The following is a 20,569-nucleotide window of genomic DNA, read 5'->3' as shown; positions in this document are numbered from 1 at the left end:
AAACGTGGGAGTGAATTATGATGGGTTTCCCCCCCCCTCCCAATGAAAACAGCAGAAAGCAAAAAGACTCAATTTCCCAGCATGCCGCTGGAGAAGGAGCATGCGTAAAGCTCGAAACCACAGGAGGCTGAAACTTTGTGTCCAAAGATTATCTGGATCGCTTGGAAATCGAGATTGATTTCGATCGCAGCCGGAATGGCAAGCGGGCAGCGGTACCCGGGCAAGGTCGTCATAGTAACGGGGGGTACCAGCGGCATTGGCGAAGGCATCGTGAGAGAATTTGGTGAGATTAGGGAGATGGAGTGGGGAGTGGGAAGAGGAGCAGGGAGATTTTACAAAAGAAAAAAAGAAAAGTCTTAGTATCTTCAGTGCAGCGTCTGGCATGAAGCTTTATCCTCAAAGTTAATGTGTTGAACTGGAGTAGGTGTCTAGATTCAAAGAAATCCCAATTTTTTTCCCCCACAGCAGCATCCGCTATCAGGGACTACTCCTGAACAGAATTGCCATTTAGTTTAGCATATTATAAATTCCTTAGCCTTTTAGGATGCTATAAAAGAAAACGAAAGAATCTTTTTGGGGTTGAAACATGGCTGTCTATTGTAATCAGAGGGTTTAGTGCTTTGTGTGAATCCAACAGTTGTGTAAACTGCAGGACTTTGGAATGTGTACTTTTCCTAATTATCAGTTTTTATGTCAGAGTTCAGCCTTCTTAGCTTGAAACCCCTCTGTTCAAAGATTAACTACTAGTGTGCTGTGTTGCTCAATCAGCTTGGGAAGTTCTGGGAGTTGAAGTTCACAAAACTTAAAGTTGCCAAAGTTGAAAAATCCTTCACTAGAACAAAACAAGTTCTGCCTGTGGTGTCAGAAAGGCCCTTGCATCCAGGAAACAGACTGGAAACAACATCCTGTCTTTCTGAAGGGCACACAAACACAGATTGCGTCTGTGCTACTAAATGAGGAACAAAATAAATTCAGAAAACTGAATTTCTGTTAAAGAGATTGATGGAGACTCTCTCTCTATATGGATATTTATAGCACAGATTCCTCAATTGAGGACCACAATTGAGCCCAAAATTTCTGTTGCTGAGTGAGACATTTGTTAAGTGAATCTGGCCCCATTTTATGACTTTCCTTGCCACAGTTAAGTGCTTCACTGCAGTAATTAAGTTAGTAACACATTCATTAAGTGAATCTGGCTTGCCCATTGATTTTGCTTGGCAGTGGATCACAAAAGTTCACATGACCTCAGAACATTGCAACCATCATAAATGTGAGTCAGTTGCCAAGCATCTGAATTTTGATCACATGATCATGGAGATGCTGCAATGGTCATGTGAAAAATGGGCATAAGTCATTTTTTTCAGGACCAGTATAACATCCAATGGTCACTAAATGAACTATTTAAGTTTTGAGGACTACCTTTATTTTTAAACTTTTTCATATTTCAAGGGTAGAAATATATTTTAATGAATTAGCTTTGACATTTCTTTTGGTTCAGTTTCCATCCCCAGTTTTTCACCATAGCTTGAAAGTGAGTTAAAATTATTGGTTTCTTCTTCTGCCTTCAAAAATTCTCCCCCAAGCCAGTTCATAGAAACTTAGGAAACAGTTGTTTAATCACTCAATGTTAAACAATATACAGTGTAATGGTTTTAAACACATTGGTTTAAAAAAATGAGACCCAACAGCCAAGAACAAAATTAAATAGAGGCTGGGGAGACAAATGAACTTTAGTAGGACTTTTAGCAGATTACAAAGGTTTAAAACAAGTGTACACAATCTGCACTCTCCCTTAACATTTTACATGCAACTGCCAAGGGCCCTCAAAAAATTGCTATTAAATTACAATACTTAATATTTATTTATTAGATTTTTATTTGCCTTTTACTACTTTATAAATAAAACAAGGCAGTGAGCATACTCAATAACACCATTCTCCTCCTAATTTTCCACAACAACAATCCTGTGAGGTGAGTTGGGCTGAAAGAGAGAGACTGGCCCAAAGTCCTGCAGCCAGCTTTCATGCCTAAGGTGGAACTAGAACTCACATTCTCCTGGTTTCTAGGCCAGTGCCTTAATCACTACATTAAACTGGCAGCTATACAATTGAAGGAGAAAATTGCGAAGGGCTTGGAATTAATGATCATTGGATTAGTTTAATCATATACATAAAGGGAAAGTTTCTATTGAATCAATCTTGACTCCTACTGACTAATGGACATGACTTGTAGTTTTATGTTATCAATCCAAAAGTGGCTTGCCATATTCTTACAGCATAGTTTTCAACACAGGTAGTCCTCGATTTACAATAATTCATTTAATGACTGTTCAAAGTGACAAAGGCACTGAAAAAAGTGACTTATGACCATTTTTCACAGTTACAGTCTTTGCAGCATCCCCATGATCATGTGATAAAAATTTAGATGTTTCGCAACTAGTTTATTTGGTTATGACCAATGGTCATAACCTAATGGTTATGACCATTGCTGTGTCCCAAGGTCATGTGATCCCCCTTTTCAAACTTTTGGCAAGTGAAGTCAATGGGGAAGCCAGATTCACCTAACAACCAGGTTACTATCCTATCAAGTGCAGTGATTCACTTAACAACTGTGGCCAAAAAGGTTGTAAAATGGGGCAAAATCAGGGGTGAAATGATCCTGGTTCGGACTGGATCGCATGATCCGATAGTGATGGAGGCAGGTGGTTCGGAGAGCCGGTAGCTAAAATCCCTGCCCGCCCCCCCATTGCCCAGCTGAGCCATGCAATCATCAGAGGCTTTTTTTTTTATTTTTAAAAACATTTTTTCTACAACCTCTTTGGCTGAAGAGGTTATAGAAAAAATGTTTTTAAAGGGAAAAAAAAGCCTCTGCCGATCAGGCAATTCAGCTGAGATCATCAGAGGCTTTAAAAAAAAAAAGCTTCTGCTGATCAGGCAAGTCAGCTGGGATCGTCAGAGGCTTTAAAAGCATTTTTTCTACAATCTCTTCAGCCAAAGAGGTTATAGAAAAAATGTTTTTAAAAGAAAAAAAAGCTTCTGCCGATCAGACAAGTCAGCTGGGATCGCCAGAGGCTTTAAAAGCATTTTTTAAACAACTTCTTCAGCCGAAGTGGTTGTAGACAAAATGGTTTTAAAAGTAAAAAAAAAGAAAAGTTGGCCACGCCCACTCAGTCATATTAACCCCCCCAAGCCACGCCCACAGAACCGGTAGTAACAAATTTTACATTTCACCACTGGGCAAAACTCACTTAACAAATGACTCACTTAACAACAGAAATTTGTTTTTCAATTGTAGTCATAAGTTGAAGACTATCTGTACCCTAGTTTAGCCCAAAGTCTTGGGATTCCCTAGTGATCTCCCAACAAAATAATCACCAGACCTTACTCTGCTTATTTTTCAAGATCAATGAAGGTCAGTTGGGTGCTGCCGCTTATCTGGGAGGTAATGAGACATGCTTTTCAAACTATAGCAAGTCGTCCCAGATCATATTGATTTAATCGATCAATAGTCTAATAATCTAACCTAATGGACTAATAGTCAACCTTCGCAACTTTAAGATGTGTGGACTTCAATTCCCAGAAGTCTGGGAATTGGAATCTACATATTTTAAAAGTTGTCAAGGTTGAGAAACACTGGTCTGACACATAATAGTTTCTATTCATAAGCTGTTATTGGGTGAAAGGAATCAATATTATAGAAACAGTCCTTGATTTATGTCAACAATTAAGACCAGAATTTCCTTTGTTAAAGAAGATGGTTGTTAAGTGAGTCATTCCTGATTTTGCAACATTTTCCCCATGGTCATTAAGCGAATCACTGCAGTTGTTACGTATATCAGAGATTTGTTGAGCAAATCCAACTTTTATTGACTTTGCTTGTTGGAAACCAGTGGTAAGGTTGCAAATGGCGATCGCGTAATTCCCAGGATGTTGCAACCATCATAAATATATGCTGGTTGCCAAGTACCCAAATTCTGATCCAACTTTTATTGACGTTGCTTGTTGGAAACCAGTGGTAAGGTTGCAAATGGCGATCGCGTAATTCCCAGGATGCTGCAACCATCATAAATACATGCTGGTTGCCAAGCACCCAAATTTTGATTACATGACCATGGGATTGCTGTGATGACCATAAGTGTTAGGACCAGACATAAGTCACTTTTTTCAGTGCTGATGTAACTTCAAACGGTCACTATACGAATGGTTGTAAGTCAAGGACTATCTTGCTCTATCACATTCCTCATCAAATGATGTGGTGAACAAAGTCACTGGGGTTTGTTTTGAAATATTCCACTTGTTTTTTTCCCTTTCCAGTTCATCATGGAGCCAAAGTGGTCTTCTGTGCACCAGCATCAGAAGGTGAGATCTAGAAAACTCTCACTGCCCTTGCTTTATATTTCATTATTTATAATCCTGCTCCCAATTTAACTAACCAGATTGACAGACTAAAAGGAAATGCCAGGTTTGGACAACAGAAAGTTGCAAAATCTTTAAGGTAAAAAAATGCAGATGAATAAATGATAAACTCCATGCATTGCAAATGAAGCAAGCTATAGTTCATAGTAGCACATGCCTTTTAATAAAATTCATCCATGCCTTTTAATAAAAACCATCTATATCATATGGTGTCATTCAGAAGGCCACATTCAGATTTTTAGATGAAAGAAAGTAAGTATCTACTTGGAGCTTTGCTAGAATTCAGCAATCTACCTTTGCAGAAAATGGAAGCAATGAGAAAAACCAATATTTTCCAGCCAGAAAAATAAGATGCCACTAAATCACTAGCAAGCCTACTTGCAACAAAGGCAATTTAATATTTTCCTGAGGAGATGATTTTCATTTAGGAAAATGGGATGTGTGATCTTTCCTAAGGAACAGCAAAAATATATAATGACCTTTGCAACTGAGCAGCAGTTTAAACCTGCCGGATGCTGTATTCATCATACAGATCTATCATCTAAGGCTCACTAAGCTAATTTTGGCTTGGGTTCTGACTACCTATTTTATTTTGTTAGTGAATCAAACTGTGGCATGGTGGCCTAGTGGTGAAGGTGCGTGCCTCCCACTCGGAAGGTTGAAAGTTCAATCCTTGTTAGTGACAGATGTTTCTCTCTCAGGTTGCAAAGAGAAAATACCTGCTGTGAACTCTGTGTGGTGTCAGAAAGGGCATCCGTCCAGTAAATACTCCATCCAGTTGCCCTGAATCTACCCTGAATTAAGGGATTATAGGGTTGTAAAAAGGGTTTTTTTTTTAAATTAATCAAACTGTTTCTAAATTTACCCAGTGTAATGATAGATAAAGTAAGCTTATCTATCTGACTTGGCAAGAAAGAAAAGAAAAAAGAAAAGAAAAGAAAAGAAAGAAAGAAAGAGAAAGAAAGAGAAAGAAAAAGGAGAAAGGGGGGGAGAGAGGAGGGAGGGAAGGAAGGAAGGAAGGATGAATCCAAACTAGCACTAACTGACCGAATTAGCTCTCAGCCTTTCTTTTCTTCTTGCTGTAATTTAGATTACTTCCTTCATTAAGTACAGTAGACAATTTGCCTTAGTGGCTTAAATAGCCTTTTCAATGCCATAAAGGCTAGTTTTAATAGTAGGTAGAAGTCTGTGGCGGTGGATTTTCCTGGGTTAAAACATATAACAACAATTACGCTTACCAGCCTGGCAAAATGTTTTGTCAATGATATAAACTTAATAGAAAGTTGGCATTAAAATGGACAAACCTTATCACAATGAGTTGTGTTTAAGAATGCTACTCATGAGTAGATCTTGAGGCAAGATGGAAACACCAGCAGCTTCCATTTTTTGTTTAATTATTCAAATTTGTTGTAACTACCAACTCCAATTGACTAGAAATAGCTAGATATATTCCCACTGTATTCTAAAACCAATTTTAAAAAATATATAATGGAAGCTGTTGGGCCACATGTTTTCAACTCCTGCTGTGAAAACTTTTCCAGGAGTTGGTGGAAATCAATTTCTCAGATGTGAGTGGTGCACCTGTTAATTTTACTTGGACCACGGCTGAAACTAGAGAGGCAGCTAAACACTTCAGGTATAAATAACTTGGGATAAAATTGTTATCTTTCCCTTCCATTTCCCTATGGCAGCACTAAACCCACTTCGCATCTCTTTGCAGAAGAAAAAGGAAAAGGTCTTGAGAGGGAGCTTGCAGAAGGTGGTGGATCTGGAGAAGGTCGCTTTGTGGTCTGTGATGTCCTCTGTGAAGCAGACATGAAGGTAGGCTGAATTTGTCTTCCTGGATGGTTTCTTTCCTAGATCTGGAGTTTATTTCTTATGGTTTTCTTGAACTTCTGCATTTTGCCATCGCTTCTGCAATGTAACTTCTCACACTGAAGTTCAATGCAAATGCAGCAAATCCAGGAATTTCCAACCTTGGCAACTTTACGGAAGTGTGGTGTTCAACTCCCAGAATACCCCAGCCAGCACAGTTGGTTGGGGAATTCTGGGAAATGAAGTCCAGGCATCTTAAAATTGCCAAGGTTGGAAAACCCTAGCCAAAACTCTTCGTCTTATTCTTTGTTTCGGATATAATGCTGAGTTGAAAGTTGGAAGACAACCACTGGATTCATGTATTGCACTCTAGTTTCATGTGACAAATTTGGTTTTGATTTAACATAAAATGCAAAGTCAGCCAGTCGGGTTTGTAAATTGTGGCTTCTTTGTATTCTGAGTAAAGAGGCTTGTCTAGGTTATTCAACAAATAGTAGTTAAAAGGAACTTATGATTTTGTGCATTGTGGAAATCTAGCGCAGGGCTAGCTCAAAGGGTCACGTGTATCAACACTATCCTGATTTTTGGGTAAATGGACAGAACAAGTGGTAACCAGTGTCAGTGAAGTTAACAATAGCAATTCATGATCTATAGACAACTTTGGGGACAACATTCCCCTGAATAACAGCTGCGGAGGAATAGGTAAGATGGCAAACCTTTCCCCATTCTCATTGGTTGAATACAGTGGTGGGATTCAATTTATTTTTACTACCGGTTCTGTGGGCGTGGCTTGGTGAGCCTGGCATGGCTTGGTGGGTGTGGCAGGATAAGGTTACTGCAAAATCCCCATTTCCTCCCAATCACCTGGGACTTGGGAGGCAGAGAATAGATGGGGTGGGGCCAGTCAGAGGTGGTATTTACTGGTTCTCTGAACTACTCAAAATTTCCACTACCGGTTCTCCAGAACTGGTCAGAACCTGCTGAATATCACCTCTGGTTGAATATGCCTACTTCATATTTCTTTAGTCTTTACTTTGTACAAATATATGTATGGGATCCCTATCTAGCTGATTAAATATCTACCTGCCATTATCATCTCAGGTTTCTTACATGGTTCCCATCCAAATACTGATACTGTGTAGATTTATACCTACTTAGCTACAGAAAGATGGCTGTATTATAGCTTCACAGTCCACATCCTTGGAAAATTGCCTTAAATCTACCCTCTTCTATTACTGCTGCAGTAGCATCCAACTGTCCACATTTCTGATACTGATAACAAAAGTTTATGCTTGGACTTGGCTGTTTAAGAAGATTGCAACTCGTAAAGTGCCAGATAATTTGATTCTCCTCTTGATCTTTTTCCACATAGCAATAAGACTTATATACCACTTCACAGTGCTTTATAGCCCTCTCTAAGCAGTTTACAGAGTCAGCATATTGCCCCCAACAATCTGGGTCCTCATTTTACCAACCTCGAAAGGATGGAAGGCTGAGTTAACCTTGAGCCATTGAGGAACAAACTGCTGGCAGTGGGCAGAGTTAGCCTGTAATACTGCATTCTAACCACTGCACCACCACGGCTCCTACCATCCCTGAAATCTTTCTCTTTTTACCCTGTACCTTCTCTACAGAGGTTGGTGTCGGTGACCATAGGACAGTATGGACAACTAGATTGCCTGGTGAACAATGCTGGCGGGCGTGAGTCATTTCCAAAATGATTGGGCCTGTCTTGCTAACCATTTAAAATGTTGTTACTTACCCTACTAATCCTGACAATATTCTTATTTATGCAAAGGTGGTGAATATCTGTAGCTCGGGTGGAGGATGAGTGTGGAAGTTCGTTCTCCGAGCTTGTGTGGTTTCCAAAAGTTATGTTACCAGGCTAACCTCACCTAACATCTTCAGGTGAGTTTAGTGGATGTCAGTGTCAATGTTCCTCTGTTCATGTGGTCAGTAGGTCTTGTGATGGGGAGGTCACAAAATCCATCATAAGACCCTCACCTGATGTGACTTCCCCGTCACAAGACTTACTGAACACACAAAGCCCGTATAAATAGAAGAACACTGATATCCCCTAAAGTCTGCTGAAGATATTACCTAGCCTGGAAACGAAATATTCAGAAACCAATTTACAGGCTCGGAGAACAAACCTCCACCCATTCTTATTTATTTTAACAGTTTTTTCATTTGTTTATAAGTTATTTAAGGTTGCTTTTATCACATTGAGTCCCTGTACATTTCTATAAAGGCATCTGTTGATTTTTATGAGCGGGATAGATTACTTTCCTCAACCTGATACTCCCCCATGTGTTAGGTTACAACTTCCATCACCCTGTGAAAGTCTCTCCAATTTTATCTCCATAGCAACCCTGTGAGATATTTGGATAGCCAGAGAATGTAATTAACCAGTTGAACCAATCCAGTTGGTTCTCCCCAGTCATCACCTTGGAGAAACAAGAAAGAGAACCAGCAGGGATAACACTGACAAAGTTGATTAAGCATGACTTTTATTTGGTGCACAAACTGATCTAGGTGATGTATGGTCCTCAGGATTAATTTGGAATAAGGACCTTTACAGTGCTAGAAAAGCGAAATACACGCACCAGCAGGCAGGAAGGCAATCTATATAGATTTATGCAATATTCTTTCTCTCTTTCTCTGTCAAATAGATCCCCCTGATCAAAGAATCGATGATGTATCTGCCCAAGAATTCCGCAATCTCATGGACCTCAACATTGTCAGCGGTTTCTTAATGGCCAAGGTAGCTTTTCAGATATATCTATCTATCTGAATTATATATATTCTTCTATATGCACAAATAGCACAACATATGCATACAAGTTGGCTTTTTACCACACTGCTATTGTCTACATTTCATTTCTTACCCTGCAGTTGTAGATCAAGGATTGGTGCAGAGTTTTGGAGAGAGAGCAATACAGAATCCTTGATGGGACTTTCTTGCCTAGATTCCTATCTATATTCTTCATAGTGAAGAAATGGGCCAGTCAAAGTGGCAAGAACAATCTACTGGAACTTCCTTTCATGACCTGCTCTTTCCTTTGGGCCGTGTGTTCATGTGGACACAATACAGTTAGACCTCGACTTACGATCACAATTGAGCCCAAAATTTCTGTTGCTGAGTGAGACAGTTTTTAAGTAAAAATTTTGCCCCCTTTTACAACTTTTCTTGTCAAGTTGTTGAGGGAATCACTGTAATTGTTTAGTAACACAGTTGTTAGGTGAATCTGGCTTCTCCATTGACTTTGCTTCTCAGAAGGGCGCAAAAGGGAACCACATGACCCCAGGAGACTGCAACTGTCATAGCTTTGACTCAGTTGCCAAGTGTTTGAATTTTGATCACATGACCACGGGGATGCTGTGAAAACGACCATAAGCCAATTTTTTCACTACCATTGTAACTTTGAATGGTCACTAACTGAACTGTTGTAAATTGAGGACGACCTGTATGGATGTGCTCATGTATGGTTAGTGAAGAGAAGGACCAGGGGACACATGATAGCCGTGTTCCAATATTTGAGGGGCTGCCACAGAGAGGAGTGGGGGGTGTCAAGCTATTTTCCAAGGCACCCAAAGGCCAGACAAGGAATAATGGATGGAAACTGATCAAGGAGAGATTCAACCTAGAAATAAGAAGGAATTATTTGACAGTGAGAGCAATCAACCAATGGAACAGAAGTTGCCTTCAGAAGTTGTGGGAGCTTCATCGCTGGAAGCTTTCAAGAAGAGACTGAACTGCCATTTGTTAGAAATGGTGTAGAGTCTCCTGCTTGGGCGGGGGGTTGGACCAAGACCTACAAGGTCCCTTCCAACTCTGTTAATCTGTTATCTAAAGTGGCCAAGCTTCTTAGGACACTGAGGTTTTTTTTTTGTGCTATCTACTGCTTCCTATCTATAATTACTTGGGGACCCTTATAGCTTACTCCTACTTCACCAAGATGAACGGGCCTTGGCAGTGATTGTTGACTCGAAATTATGGATTTAATTCAATTCAGTCCCAGATTGACCTATTCACTTTTAGAACTACGTGATAGTCTTCCCAAATCTGAATCCATCCAGAGGGATTAGATTACAACCTAACTTTGAAATCATCCTGATCACTGCTGGCTATTTAAGATGAAGGTTATGGAAAGTCTAATCGATCTAGACCGGTGGTTCTTAAACTGCTTGACTCAGGCACAACTTTTCCTAGTCTCACATAATGTAATTCCCTGACCCACCCATCCACTGCACACATATACACAAACAAACTCTTGTTTTATACAACATTTCAGCAGTAGTATTCCCAAACTGGATCCTTGACTCACAGATTTCTCCATTACCCCAGTATATGCTCAAAGAACCGCTGATTTAAATGGCACATACCGTAGTTGGGGATGAATAATTTATTCCTGTAAGGATGCACAATTTCTGGGTTAAAAGCAAAGGAGACTTTAGATAACATACCATGAACCACTTTCCAAGGCAGATATGGTAGGAGGGGACAGGCCCTAAGCATGATTTCATTGAAGTTCAAATGTAAAAAAGATTACATGCAAAGAACCATTTTTTAAAATCAGACCTCAGTATAACTGGCTTTGCATGTACCACTTCCATTACCACTGCGATTTACATTTTTACATAGACAAGTTATTATTTCTTTCATTTGTTTATTTGCATGATGACATCATTACAGTATACAGGTGACATTATTATTTGTATCATTACATTATTATGCCAAATGGCATTTATGAAAATAAATGCCATCTGGCCCCATAATGCCATATTCTCCAATTCAGCAAGCTTTCCTCAGACACCCAGCCCACCCAATTAGTTCATTAAATGAGATTTCACTATAGATTTTTACTCTCCAATAGCAATAGCACTTATATACGGCTTCACAGTGCTTTACAGCCCTCTCCAAGCGATTTACAGAGTCAGCATATTGCTCCCAACAATTTGGATCCTCATTTTACTCACCTAGGAGGGATGGAAGCTTGAGCCTGGTGAGATTTGAACTGCCAAATTGCAGGCAGCCTGCAGTACTGCACTCGAACCACTGCGCTACTGTGGCTCATGCATTTACATTTTACCCATATGTTCCATTGAAAATCTCAATTTCATATCTTCTGAAGAGCCTCCCTCCCCAATGCTTTGGCGATTGATCAGCATCTGCATTTCCATGGTTACGGGATCCTGCTGTCCTACTTAGAGATCAAATCTGTCTCCACTTTGCATGTAAAATCCACATTTCCTCCGTGATGTCTCCCTTGTGATAAGTGGAGAGGGGGAACGAAATATTTCAGGATCATGTTTGAAGGTGGAATATTTTTTCAGCAGCTTTTCTGGAAACAGCTTTGTGGAGAATTGCTCCAGATCCATGATGAAGTATCTTTTTTTGCAAATGAAAGAGCCCAAGATTCATTTCTATCTTATTTTATACTGGTACTCTTCAGTAATATTGGCTTTACAATGATTAGAAACACCCTTTTTGGTTTGGGATCCTGGGAATTGTAGTCTCAATGCATCTGGAAAGCCTTGGGCCGTAAGAAAAAGATGGGAATTGAGAACAGTCATCGTGAATCACTGACAATTATGGAAAAATATTGAGCTAAATCCTTATTGGCACTGCTCATGGACTCCTACTTAATGACAATTTCTGGAGTGGATGGGATCAATGTTATTTCCATGTTTTGTAGACAGTACAATTAAGGAACAGGACAAAATATTTTTTATAATTCCACCGAGGGCCATCTCTACCATAAGACAGAGAGTGGAACTGCCTTGAGAAGAAGATCTTGAGCATCATATTTGAGTAGAAAATTATTAGTTGTTGATGCTGTTATTATCACACTTTTATTATCAGAGTAAGGGATGGTATGGATTTCCTAGGTGCCAAAAGAATTTGAATGACTTTGGAGGATGTCCTACTTGACTTGGGGGGTTGGAGGTAGGTCGGTGGGAGAAGAATGGCATTTGCTACTCAACTTCAAGCAATAACTTTTTCTATCCATCTAGTTCAGGGGTCTGCAACCTTAAACACTGAAAAAGCCATTTGGACTCATTTCTCACAGAAAACACCCGGAAGCCACAAAATCGTTCCTGTGCCTGACTATTTCTTGAGTGGCCACAAATCTTACATATGTAGTTGGATTTAATGTTCTGTTTTCTTCTGAAACTTTTCTTTTCTTGGATTTATCCATGGTTGGCCTACCAGGGGTTGAAAAGCTCAATAAATTGGGTGTTGGTGGGTGTCGCACATAGGCGGCTATGATGCATATTTTGAGTGACAGGGAGTCGCAGCAGAGGGGTGAAAGAGCCACATGCAGCTCCAGAGCCGCAGATTGCTGATCCCTGATCTAATACAATGAACCATCCACCACCATCCAGCCCCTTTCCTCCTCTCTATTCCCTTTCCTTGTGTATCCTAGCCTTTGTGATTACTTAAGGAATGGCTAAACATAATTACTTTATTGTGGCAAAAAAAAAAAAAAAAGATTTCAGTTGAATCAATGCTAAATAAATGTCCAGAGCTGCTACACTTTCTTATCGTAATTCTTTAATTCTCTGCATTTGGCTGTTAACAGTTTGCGCTGCCGTACCTCCGGAAAACAAATGGAAACATCATTAATGTTGCGAGCATCGTTGGTCACTTTGGACAAAAGTTAGCTGTACCATATGTGGCAACCAAGGTAATCCAGATCAAAATGTTCCAGTCTTATAAGGTCCATTTTCTCCTCTAGAATTGTCAAGTCATAAAATCTTTCAGAATGAAAATATTTTTGCTCATTTCTCTATATCAAGTTGCTCCCGAGAGTTGTAGGCACCTGTTGGATTTATTTCTCTGATTTTGGTAATTTTGTTTAAACGGCCAGAAGTGCTTTCCATGTTGTGGTATGGGGGAGCTTTTTTACCCTAAATGCAAGATAAAAACCTTCCAATTCCAGGAAGGTTAAATTGCGTTAGAATTTAATAACACCACAAATTCATTTTAAGGACTAGAGCCACTTAATTAACTGAAGGACTCTCACCTTATCAGCAAGTGAGTGTCGGGAGATTGTAATAGGGGAGGGAGGGAGAGAGAGAGAGAGAGAGAGAGAGAGAGAGAGAGACGGAGGGAGGGAGGGAGGGAGGAAGAGACAGAGAATCAACTTCTCCTGCTTTGGTTGAGGTTGTACTGCAGATGGAAGCTAATGACATGAAAAGGTGGCCTGATAGGCAGGAGAGAAGTTGTAGCTTAGTCAAGTTGCTGATTCCCTTTATAATTTTTCAGTGCTTTCAATTTGCAGGGTGCTGTGATTGCGATGACTAAAGCTATGGCTATAGACGAGAGCCAATATGGCGTCAGAGTCAACAGGTAATATGGTTGCTGTCAATCAGCCTACACACTTAGCAAACATGGCCCTCTGCAGAATGTTTTGTGATAAACACTAGTTCAGTATCAGTTCAGGGGTTTAAGGGAAAAAAAAGACTTTCCTAATGTTGTTTTGGGGAGAAAAATCAGTTGTTAATCGTAGTGGTTCGTTCAGCCTTCCCCTCCCTCCGAACCAGAGCCGAAAGAGACCGTTCAAACACACCAAGCACAGGAACAGGGGGCCCAACATGGCGAGGGAGGAACAGGGCTGAACAAACTGCCACGATTCAGGGGGGAAATTCGTTAATGGTTTTTCTTCCAAAAACAACATTAGAGACTTTTTTTTTTCCTGCTGGGATGGACAACCTGCAACCCTTTGGTCAAATGCAGCCCCTGCTGATTTTGTGTAGCTCTTAGCATCAGACCTTTAGTTCTCAATGGATTACTTCAAGGAGATGCAGCCTTTGCTAGAAAAAAGCCACTTCAGTCATCTATGTCTCATCAAAGTTGTATTCACAGAGAAGTCTGAATATGCTGCTGGCTCAGGACCAGGGTACTTACGAGACCGCCTTCTGCCACCAGTAGCCTCTCACCGACTAGTTCGCTCCCATAGAGAGGGGCTCCTCAGGGTGCCGTCGCCCAAACAATGTCGACTGGCAGCCCCCAGGGGGAGAGCCTTCTCTGTGGGGGCACCTGCTATCTGGAACGAGCTCCCCCCGGAGATACGGAGGATCCAAGACTTACGCATCTTCCGCCGCGCCCTAAAAACGTTTTTACTCCAACAGGCTGGTCTGGCCTAACTCTCCCTTTTAAATTGGGTTTTAAATGTTTTTAGATAAATTGGATGTCTTAAATTTGTTTTGTGAGCCCAAATTATTTAATCTATTTTTAATAGTTTTTAACTTTTGTATGTTCTTTGTATTTTTATCTTGGCTGTTCACCACCCTGAGTCTTCTGGGAGTAGGGCGGTATACAAATATGATAAAATAAATAAATAAAATAAATAAATAGATTCAAGGACTAATTCCTTGACAGAAAAGCAATATAGAAAGGAGATCAGTAGTTCCATTCAGACATTAGTTCCATCCTTACTGATGGGATGGATGGATGGATGGATGGGCAGATATAAGACACAGAGGGAGATGATAGAGAAATATGATAAGAGTTGAGAAGGAGAAATTAGATAGACAGACAGATTGTGTTTTAAACAATAGATACCCTTCTCTGGAAAGATTGCAGAAGTGGTTTGCTAGTTTGTTTTCCCAGAATATAGAGGTAGTCCTCGATTTACACCAGTTCATTTAGTGACAGTTCAAAAAAAGCCCTGAAAAAAGTGATTTATGACCATTTTTCAAACTTATGACCCTTACAGCATCCCCACGGTCACATGAGCAAAATTTGGAGGCTTGGCAACTGACCCATATTTACACGGTTGCAGTACCCCGAGTTCATCGAATCACTTTTCACAACTTTCTGACAAGCAAAGTCAATGGAGAAGCCAGATTGACTTAACAGCAGTGTTACTAATTTAACAACTGCAGTGATTCACTTAATAACTATGGCAAGAAAGATCGTAAAATGGGGAAAAATTCACTTAACAACTGCCTCATTTAATAACATAAATTTTGGGCTCAATTGTGGTTGTAAGTGGAGGACTACCTGTATTTTTTTTACTAACCCAATCTAGTTTATAAGGATTTCCTGGTTGCTAATTTAGCTTTAAAACATCAAGGAGCTTCATTTTATTGGGGGCACAGCTAAGGTATTTCAGAGTAAATTAGTAGAAATTGCTTCTAAATAAATACACACAGATGTCTCATAAGATTGTATCATTCTAATATAGGATTCACAGCATTGGATGATATTTGGCAGGCCCATGATCTTCTTAAATATTTTTGACTTTTGGAAAAGAGTTTATTTTGAATTATGCTCAGAATTTGCAGGGTGGCTGTTTCGGAGGTGATAGATCAGGGGTGAAATCCAGCAGGTTCTGACAGGTTCTGGAGAACCGGTAGTGGAAGTTTTGAGCAGTTTGGTGAACCGGCAAATACCACCTCTGGCTGGCCCCAGAGTGGGGTGGGAATGGAGATTTTGCAATATACTTCCCCCAGGAGTGGGGAGGGAATGGGGATTTTGCAATATCCTTCCCCTGCCACACCCACCAAGCCACACCCACCAAGTCATGCCCACAGAACTGGTAGTAAAAAAAATTGGATTTCCCCACTGTGATAGATGGTCTGGTAGTCATAAGTACTGTGCTGTCAATCTCTGCACCAGCATAAGGCAGTTTTGATTTAATTTAATGAGGTTACATTTATAAAAATAAAAATATGGAATTGTGAAGCATTTTTTTTGCATAAAAGTAGATCAGTTGCTCTTCCACGATGCTTTCCTCATCAGCACTCTCTAACCATTGGAATTCCAGCATCTCACCCAGCAATATTTGGACTCCCGGATGGGAAAAGTTTGCAAGGCAGGCAGCCAGTACAGAGACATTGATCAAGGAAGGCAAAGATGCTCAGGCAAGTGCATTGTGGGAAAGTGGGGAATGTAAGGTTGGGCAATTATATAATATTTCAGAAGTTCATATATAAACATTGTGAAAATACAACCAAAGTTCTTGCACCAAGAACAGCAAGATTCTTGCATTGTGCAATTTAAGAATACCTGCATATATTATCTTAGTTTAGTTGCTTTCCTTGTCATGGAGAAACTTTAGAAGTCTCTCTGGTGAGCCAAATGGAACTCTTAGCCTGACTTTCTAACTTGGAGTCCCCATTAATTTTAAGTTGAGGAGCTAATTTAGGAGGCATCTTTGCAGCACTTCCCCAGGTGGGCTTTAATTCAAAAATTTCCAGAGTGAAGTGAATCACAAAACAGATATTTATCAAAGCCAAATAAAAATACAAAACTATATAATGCCGCAGGATCCAATTGGGGTCAGTCACCAGGACCAGAGATTTAGTTTTGTGAGCTTTTGGACTTGTGCTGGAGCCCCAACATCCTCAGGGAACTTCCCTCTTACCAGAATGAGTGCTTTGGGCTATTCTATGCCTAATATTTATGTGGCACCTGATTGCATGTGGCTTTTTTAATGGTTGATTGGGGTGTTGATGGCCAGCTATGCTATCACAGAACAATGAAAGAAAAGTTGATCCACCTGCATTTCTCCAACTTCCACAAAGATAGGAACCTGGAATAAAAACAACAACTTCGGGGCTGCAGGATTTCTAGATTCCATTTGTTTTTGGCTTTAATGGACCAAGGACAAACCAAATTACAGGCTGCAGTCATCCATTTTTATTTTTTTAAACATTCTCATGGCATGCTGGGAAATACAGGCAATCTTCAACATACGACCGCAATTGAGTCCAAAATTTATGTTGCTAAGTGAGAAATTTGTTAAGTGAGTTTTACCTCATTTTGCGACTTTTCTTGCCACATTTGTTAAGTGATTCACTACAGTTGTTAAATTAGTAACCTGGTTGTTAAGTGGATCCAGTTTCCCTACTGATTTTGCTTGTCAGAAAGTTGCAAAAGGGGATCACATGACCCTGGACACTGCAACCGTCATTAAATGTGAATCAGTTATCAAGTATCTGAATGTAAATCATGTAATCATGGGGATGCGGCAATGTGGTCATAAGTCTGAAAAATGGTCATAAGTAACTTTTTTCAGTGCTGTTGTAACTTTGAATGGTCACTAAGTGAAGTGTTGTAAGTCAACATTTTACTATCTGTAAAGATGATGGTAAATTCTTCTGGTTTATGTACAGGTTGCCCTCGAGTTACGACTACAGTTGATCCCAACATTTATGTTACTAAGGGAAACACTTGTTAAGTGAATTTGCCCCATTTTACGACTTTTGTTGCCACAGTTATTAAGTGAATCATTGCATTTGTTAAGTTAGTAACATGGTGATGAAATGACTCTGGACTCCCCATTGACTTTGTTCTTGGAAGGTTGCAAAAACTGATCACTTGACATTGTAACTGTCCTAAATATGAACCAGTTGCCAAGCATCTGGATTTTGATCATGTGACCATGGGGATGCTGCAACGGTCATAAGTGTGAAAAATTGTCATAAGTCATTTTTTCAGTGCCATTGTAATTTTGAATGGTCACTGTATGAGCCGTTGTTAAATCAAGGACTACCTGTACTTAACCTTTAATTCACAGATAGACTCTAGATGTAGAAGATGGCCAGGCTGAGCTGAAGGGGAGGGGGGTCAAATGTGTCATCAGTCATGAGTCTCTTTGTGCCCACCTGTGAGATTTAAGTCCAGCCCACCTTGAATTCCTTTGACTCTTATCTGCTGCCAAATTGCTTTGACCATTATTCAGATTCTTGTAGAGAGCTTAACTTGCAATAAATCTTTATACCCATTTGAACTGCCTGGATCTGCTGATTTCCCTGGCACTTGACACTAGCAGGTACAAGGGGGGAAATATGTGGATGTATTGGAGCCTGTGATTTGGGGTCCCTGTTCTAGTTTTTGAATTATAATAAACTCAGCACAGAACCCTGAGTTCTGGGATCTTTGTTTTTTCTTCAATTAGGGCCCAATGTTCATGGGTAAAAATAAATGTATCAGGGCAGTGTATGTACCTCCTTGGACAGAGAGTCCAGCTTTCCCTCTTTCTCTTCTCTGTTGTGATTGCAGCTTATGGGACGGATGGGGACACCAGCAGAGTGTGCAAAAGCTGCCCTCTACCTCGCTTCGGATGCTACGTTTTGCACAGGGATCAACCTTTTCCTCAGTGGCGGAGCTGAACTTGGCTATGGGAGGAAGAGCCATCAAGACCCTAATTCTGGTTTTGACAGCTAGCAAGAGCCTTCCGAGATGGAACGATTTTGGCAAATTACAAACTCACGTTGGGAGATCTATTCAAGCTTGCTTCGTGAGACTGAAGTGGAACAGTTCCACTGCTGCATTGATTTGTGGTAGTAAAAAATACTGTGTTCATAAGAGCTCTGGGACCTGTTGAGGTTTTAATAAATTCTAATCCACCACAAAAATGAAGAGGCTTTCTCCTTTTCTCACTCCAGAAAGCTCTCTTGCCTTGCCCTTGTGTGGTAGGCAGCAATAATTCATTGGCAGAACAGCTGGTCCTCAGCAAGGAAAGGCCTGGCATGCCAAAATCAGGAGCCCACCCACTTTTTCCATTGATTGGCATAATGGCATGACCAGTAGGATATTTTAATGGCAAGAAGCCAAAAGATCCTGCTTGCCAAATTTTCACTGCAGGTTGCAATTGGCTGCTTGAGGGGAGGGAAAAGTGTGGATGTGTGAATGCATGTGCAGGGCTGAAATAGTAACACACTCAAACTATGTTGCAATGGAGGGGAAACCAGCACCACTTCAGACTGCTGAAAACTATGGAACTAAAAGAATTGCCAACTTGTGTGTGCTTATTCAGCCTCAGATTCCATTTTGTCCCGGTGGATTACCAAAATTCAACACCAAAATACTGATAACAGAATAACAGGGTTAGAAGGGACCTTGGAGGTCTTCTAGTCCAACCCCCTGCTCAGGCAGGAAACCATTTCAGACAAATGGTTGTCCAATCTCTTCTTAAAAACTTCCAGTGTTGGAGTACCCACAACTTCTGGAGGCAAGTGATTCTACTGTTTAATTGTTCTGATTGTTGGCAAGGTGACTTGGGGAGAAGGTTAAAAAAAGAAAGATTCAAAATAATATTAGTCAAAACTTGGGGAGCATAAATAATCTGTTTTTAATTAATTCCCTCTCTGCCCACCCCCCCAAACCTAAGGATTGGGCTGAAAATATCAACTCCACGTTATCTTCAATCTCACTGCCTCACCTTATGAGGTGCTTCTGTAGTTCACAGTTGCTCATCCGGAACTTGGAGAGGAAATTCGTCAACAAAGTTCATTTTAAACTCCATTCTTTATGTTACTTTTCATCACTCTTCCCCTTGGCGATGCCCGCCAGATAAAGGGACTGCAACTTCAAGGACTGCCCTCCCCCCTCCCCTCAAATTCAAATAACTACATTGTGAACAGAAGCTGCACAAATCCTGACCTTAACAATAAAAACAAATTCTGAGTTCAGCTCCAGTGAACATTCCAAATTAAGCCTTTGATAACAGCACAGACCTGTTTTTCACACAGTTGTGCCTAAGGTGAACTAGACCTTGAGGCTAAATCTGTTTAAAAAAAAAAAAAAAAAAGCTTGCTTTGTTAAGCATGAAAATGTTTAACTGGCCACTTCTGATTCCCTGACCATGAAATGCCTTATCAACCATTGTTTCTCTGGATTAATGTGTAGACAAAGTGGAGCCTATATTTGCCTTGGCTGGTTCTGGTGTTGGCATACAACAAAAAAATATTATTGCCATCAACATTTTGTTCCTGTTTTTTTCCAAAAATATTAAATCTTGGTCCTTTTCTTTAATCCTCCAAGGAGGCCTGTAAAATAGGCTTACATATTCAATTTGGGGAGGAGCTAAATCCCAATTGCCTTAACCCAGTAGGCAATCTATGGACATTTAGACCTTATTTCCCATTAGCCTAGACAACGTGAGCAATGGCAAAGTCCATGGAAGTGGATGTCCAAAACCTCTAGAGCAGGGGTGTCAAACTCAATTTCATTGAGGGTCTCATCAGGGTTGTGTTCAGTGCTGGGATTCAGCCGGTTTGGGGGAACTGATTGTTAAATTGCTGGCTGGCCCCGCCTCTTCCAGGAGTTCCCTTGTGCTCCGTTTTGGCTCCCAGGTAAGTGCAGGGAGGCCTACTAGGCCCAAAACAGGGTGCATGTGTGTGTGTGCAGCACGGCCTCCCTGCACCGCGTTTTAGCTCCCAGAGGGGGTGCAGGAGGCCAAGTGCTGCCTGTCACACACTCTGGCCACGCCTACCATGGTCATGCCCACCCAGCTGGTCATTAGGGCAAAGAACCTGTTGTTAAATTATTTGAATTGCACCACTGGTTGTGTTTGACCTGGGGGGGGGGGCGAGGTGGGC

At 40.6% G+C, this 20,569-nt stretch overlaps 1 protein-coding gene and 1 long non-coding RNA gene across 3 annotated transcripts in view; one reads left to right on the top strand and one right to left on the bottom strand.

Annotated features, from left to right (window-relative positions):
• Positions 1–20,569, bottom strand: part of LOC117669106 (uncharacterized) — a 59,333-nt gene that overhangs the window by 24,548 nt on the left and 14,216 nt on the right. The window lies entirely within an intron of this gene.
• HSD17B14 (hydroxysteroid 17-beta dehydrogenase 14) lies at positions 79–18,604 on the top strand. The gene is made up of 9 exons (XM_034423254.3): positions 79–283; positions 4,313–4,357; positions 6,135–6,235; positions 7,864–7,930; positions 8,902–8,993; positions 12,817–12,921; positions 13,519–13,586; positions 16,009–16,105; positions 18,249–18,604. The coding sequence occupies exons 1-9, from the start codon at positions 196–198 to the stop codon at positions 18,411–18,413; spliced, it is 828 nt and encodes a 275-aa protein (XP_034279145.1). The 5' UTR covers positions 79–195; the 3' UTR covers positions 18,414–18,604.

This window comes from Pantherophis guttatus, chromosome 4 (genome assembly GCF_059756535.1).
Source record: "Pantherophis guttatus breed Tessera chromosome 4, ASM5975653v1, whole genome shotgun sequence".
NCBI classification, from domain to species: domain Eukaryota; kingdom Metazoa; phylum Chordata; class Lepidosauria; order Squamata; family Colubridae; genus Pantherophis; species Pantherophis guttatus.
Note: the sequence above shows the minus strand (reverse complement) of the source record. Positions and strands in the feature narration are given on the sequence as shown.